The sequence below is a fragment of the Pteropus vampyrus genome, unplaced genomic scaffold, assembly GCF_000151845.1.
Source record: "Pteropus vampyrus isolate Shadow unplaced genomic scaffold, Pvam_2.0 Scaffold116, whole genome shotgun sequence".
Taxonomy (NCBI): domain Eukaryota; kingdom Metazoa; phylum Chordata; class Mammalia; order Chiroptera; family Pteropodidae; genus Pteropus; species Pteropus vampyrus.
The window spans coordinates 2,227,673-2,233,273 of record NW_011888897.1 but is presented as its reverse complement, the minus strand read 5'-3'; the positions used below and the strand labels follow the sequence as shown (position 1 = coordinate 2,233,273).

The 5,601-nt window shown below is 36.8% G+C and overlaps 1 protein-coding gene across 1 annotated transcript in view; it reads right to left on the bottom strand.

The window, feature by feature from the left end:
* Nucleotides 1–1,470: 1,470 nt before the first annotated feature.
* The window catches only part of VAMP1 (vesicle associated membrane protein 1), a 38,763-nt gene continuing 34,632 nt past the window's right edge, over nucleotides 1,471–5,601 (bottom strand). Inside the window, exon 5 of the mRNA XM_011365880.2 lies at nucleotides 1,471–1,514. Coding sequence (XP_011364182.1) covers nucleotides 1,486–1,514 — 29 coding nt within the window. The 3' untranslated portion in view covers nucleotides 1,471–1,485. The remainder of the gene's footprint in view (nucleotides 1,515–5,601) is intronic.

Here is a 5,601-nt window from a genome sequence, read left to right as displayed (position 1 = left end):
GTGATGCCCATTTGGGTAAATACCAAGGTATGCAACTGCTAAATCATATGATAAGTCTATGTTTAGCTTTGTAAAAATTTACCAAAACTGTCTTAGAAATTGCTATACCATTCTGCATGCCCACCAGCAATGAATGAGGATTCCTGTTGCAACTAAATTTTGGTGATAAAAAATTAGAACAATGGTTGTATTTGGTGATGTGCAGGACATAGATTGCAAAGGGGCACAAGAAAATTTCATGGAGTGATGGAAATATTCCATAACTTGATTAAAATGGGGTTAAATGGGTGTATACGAATGTCAAAATTAATCCACTGCACACTTAAGACCTATGCGTTATTGTATGTAAATTATACCTCAAAACAAATGTCAGCTTCTTTTTTAAAAAAAATAAGCCCTTTTCAGGCACATCTGCATCCTGACACACTGCAAATATTCCTAGAAAATATTATCAGGGACAAGGAATGAACAATCATTTATCTTCGGGGTGTTAATATTTCAGAATCTTACTCTTAACATATCAATTAAACAGCCAAAAGTGGTTGGATTTAGCTAACTTAGAGTAAGATGCTATGGAGCCGTCCCATACCTCATATGGGAGATAATTTTGGAAGAAGTAGATAGAGAGTCCAGGGAGTCAGAAGATTGGGTTCCTGAGAGGGCATGAAACCCTCTGAAAACCAGAATCACTATTCTGCCACAAGGGGGCACCCAAAGCCCAGACAGATGGGACACTGAGCATCCTGCCTCCACACAAATCAAGCACATGACTGGAGAGCAGAGAGAAGCTTCTCTTTTCACTGAGCCAAAGCTTAAAGTTCCTGATTATATGATTGGCCCCAAAGCCCTTCTACCCACACCCAGTGTCCCCTAGGGGGCCTCGATACTCTTTTTAGTGAAAAGTTTGTGTATGGTTCTTGCTGGCTTCAGTCCTCTTCCTAGAGGTGACTCGAACCTTGTGTTTTTTTCCTGGGAGCTACCCTGGATGTATAATCTGAATTGTGAAGATCCTGATCCTGAATGAATGTAGCACACTCACTTCTGCTCTCTACTCCCAGAGTTATTCCTGGGGCCCTGCAGGGTCCTTACCCAGTGTTGAGTTATTAGCATGATTTTAGGGTTATGAGCAGAGCTCTGCAGAGGTATGCAGATGATGTCATTGAAATATCTCCAGAGCTGTGACCCACTCAGACAAGAATAAGGAAAGGATCCAGTATTCACTTAGGCCAAGTTACCAAGACTAGCTGCAGCTTCGGTGAGGATCCCAGACTGTCTTGTACTCTGGTGAGGGTATAATTTGCATCCAGGTGCAAATCTAAACCTAGACAAAATCAAAAACAGCAAATTTATAGTCTAAACATTTAAGAGAATTTCGTGTACTTACTTAATCAAGAAGACTCACCTACATGTATGTAGGCCCCAGGTCTGGGATCCTAGCCTCAAATCTCTGGCAAATAGACAACTTTAGCATTCTTGAACTGATAGTCACGGTCCATGGTCAATACGTTCTCTACCTGAGATAGTAAAATTTTTTCCTTAGTAGACAGATATCCTTTTAACTACAGAAAAGTTTGGAATTAACATAGTAACTTTTTACTTTGTCAGCTTAGCCAAGATGAAACCAAATTTCTTGGAATTCCCTCCCCGTATGGTTCTAGGTTAGGGTTGGCCACAAGATAAATGTGTGTGAGATTTGGAAGGTCAAAAGGCAGAACTGAAGCAACCGCCGAGCATGAGTGCATCACCATGGAAAAAGGAAGACATGGAGAAAGTCAAGAAAATGTGTGAATAAAATGGAAAAATCAATAAAGAGACAGAAAATCTAAAAAGGAACCAAAGGAAATTCTAGAGCTGAAAATGACAATAACTGAAATGAAAAATTCACTAGAGAAATTCAGAGGCAGATCCGAGCAGCCAGAAGAAAGAATCGGCAAAATTGAAAATAGGGCAATGGAAATTACCAAGTCTAAGGAACAATAAAAAAAAAGATTGAAGAAAAGCAAACAGAGCCTAAGGGACCTGCTGGGACACCGTCAAGAGGATCAACATACACATCATAGGAGTCTCAGAAGGCCAAGAGAGAGAAAAAGGGGCAGAGAAAATATTTGAAGAAATAATGGCTGAAAACTCCCCAAATTTGGTGAAATACATAAATATAAAATATCCAAGAACCTCACAAAACTCCAAGTAAAATGAACTCAGACTCACACTGAGACACATTATAATCAAACTTTCAAAAATGAATTCAAAGAGGCCTACGCCAAGACACATTATAATCAAACTTCCAAAGGTGAAAACAAAGAATCTTGAAAGCAGCAAGAGAAAAGCGAATCATCACATACAAGAGACGATTAGTAAGAAAATCAGCGGATTTCTCATCGGAAACTTTGGAGGCCAAAAGATAGTGAGGCAATACATTCAGAGCGCTAAAAGAAAAATTTTATCAATGAAAAATACAATATCTAGCAAAACTGTCCTTTAAAACTAAGGCATCCCCAGGTAAACAAAAGTTGAGAGTTTGTGACTACTAGAACTGCCCCGAAAGAAATGCTCGAGACAGTCCTGCAAGGTAAAATGAAAGGACACTAGACGGTAACTCAAAGCTGTGTGGAGAAATGAAATCTCAGTGAAGGTAAATACATGGGCAATTAGAAAAGTGGTATTATTGTAAGAGTGGTATGTAACTGTACTTTTTGTTTTCTACATGATTTAAGAAAATAATACGTTTAAAGAAAAAATTATCAGTATAAAAGCTAGCATTCCTGTGATTTTAGTTTGTGATGCCAAATATTGTTTTCCACATAATTTAAGAGACTAATGCATTTAAAAGTATTATTAATTTATGTTTTGAGGCACACAGTATAAAAAATGGAATTCTGTGACATCAACAACTGAAAGAGAGAAGATGGAGCTGTAAAGGAGCAGAGTTTTTTAATGTGATTTAAGCTGGTATAAGTTAAAATTAGAGTATTATAACTTTAGAATGTTAAATATAATCCCCATGGCAACCACAAAAAAAGCTATAAAATATACACAATTAGAATATACACAATACACACAAAATATACACAAAAAAGCCGTAAAATATACACAAAATATACACAAAAAAGCTATAAAATATACACAATTAGAAATTAGAAAGGAATATAAATATGTCACTCTTAAATACCAAAAAAGACAGGAATGCAGGAAATGGGGAACAAAAAGTTATAAGGCATAACAGAAAACAAAGTCACAAAGACAAAAGTGAGGCCATGCCACCCTGAACGTGCTGGATCTTGTCTGATCTCAGAAGCTGAGCAGGGTCAGGCCTGGTTAGTACTTGGATGGGAGACCACCTATGAATACCAGATGCTGTAGGCATTAAAGAAAAAAAAGGCAAAAGTGAGTCCTTCTTTATTAGTAATTACTTTATATGTAAATGGATTAAACTCTCCAATCAAAATACAGAAATTGGTAAAATGGATAAAAACACACCATCCAACTATATACTGTCTATAAAGAATCACTATAGATCCAAAAACAGAAACATATTGAAAGTGAAATAATGGAAAAAGATATTCCATGCAAATAGAAACCAAAAGGGAGCAGGGGTAGCTATGCTAATATCAGACAAAATAGACTTTAACTCAAAAAAGTTTTCAAGAGCCAAAGGACATTATATATTAATGAAGGATTCCGTACAGCAAGAAGATATAACGATTAATGAACATTTACATACCTGACTGGCCATCAAAACATAGAAAGCTAAAACTGACAGAATTGAAGAGAGAAATATACTATTCTACAATAATAGTGGGAGACTTTACTATCCCACTCAAAATAATGGGTAGACTAACCAGACAGAAGATAAGTAAGGAAACAGAGGACTTAAACAATAGAACAAACCAACAGACATATACAGAACACTCTACCCAACAAAACTGGTACATACATTCTTCTCAAGCGCACATAAAACATTTTCCAGGATAGACCATATGTGAGGCCACGAATGAAGTCTCAACAGATTTTAAAAGATAGATATCACAGACAAGTATCTTCTCTGACTACAACAGGATGAAGTTAGAAATCAAGAAACGGAAAACTGGAAAATTCATGCAATTGTGGAAATTAAAAAACAAACTTTTAAACAATCAATGGATCAAAACAGAAATCTTTGGCTACTATCAAAAAAACAGAAAACAAGTGTTGGCAAGGACATGGAAAAATTAGAAACCTTGTACACTGTTGGTGGGAAAGTAAAATGGCAGAACCACTATGGAAAATAGTATAACAGTTCCTCAAAAAATTAAAAATAGAATTACCATATGATCCAGCAATTCCACTTCTGGATATTTACCCAAAATAATTGAAAGCAGGGTCTCAAAGAAATATTTCTACACCAATGTTCATAGCAGCATTTTTCACAATAGCTAAAATGTGGAAGGAATCCGTGTCCATTGATGAATAAATGGATAAGCAAAATGTGCTGTACACATAAAACAGAATATTATTCACCTTTAAAAAAGGAAGGAAATTCTGTGATATACTACAACATGGATGAACCTTGAGAACATTATGCTAAGTGAAGTAATCCAGTCACAACAAGACATATACTGTATGATTCCCCTTAGATGAAGTATTTAGAATAGTCAAAATCATAAAGACAGAAAGTAGAATGCAGTGGTTGCCAGAGGCTGGGGAGAAGGGAAAATGTGAAGCTTTGGTTTAATGGGTACAGAGTTTCAGTTTTACAAGATGAAGAGTAATGGAGATGGATGGTGGTGATGGTTGCACAACGTGAGTGTACTTAATACCACCGAGCTGAACGCTTAATGGTTAAGATGGTACATTTTATGTGTACTTTACCACAATAAAAAAAAAATGCCCCCCAAAAGTGAAGATCATTGCCTTTGTTTTACTGTATTACAGTCAAACAAAATCTATAGTTTGAAATTAAAGAAAAACAAGTAATATTTTCAAATTGTCATTAGATTCGAAAAGGAATAACAATTTGTAATTTGAACTTAAAAAATAAAGAAAGCTGGATTTTGAAATGATTTTAATATTTTAAAATTTGTTTAAAGTTTCAGTAACTATGCATAGGCTTTTTTCTGTGCCCTCAAATATCAAAACACATAAACTTGCAATAGCCTGCTTCTTGCAACTGTCCCTAACCAGCCTGTCTCATTCCTTTGACGTAGAAATGTGATGCAGTCCCCTCAGCCCCCAAAGCCTCCACATTACCCATCCTAAAGCTCCCATTGTTAACTCTGAGCTTTAGTAAAGGTGAGATTTGCCCCATATGCCTCCCATATACCTCCTCCTGGAGGTATATGGGAGGCATATGGGGCAAATCTGGATTTTCCCATTCTTTCCCTTCCATTATGAACTCTGTGCCACTTCAAGAGTCCTGAGCTCTCACACTGGCCCAGATCCAACAAGGAAAAGAGCTTGATGATCAATTCATATCCCCAGGAACAGTTACTGGCACCTTCTGCATCAAGCCCTGTGCAGGGTGTTCCTCCATGTTATGTCACTTAACTGCTCACATCTACCCTATGAGATAAGTTTCAGCAGCCCCATGTTACAGTGGAAAGAAGACTCATAGCTTGAGTAGCT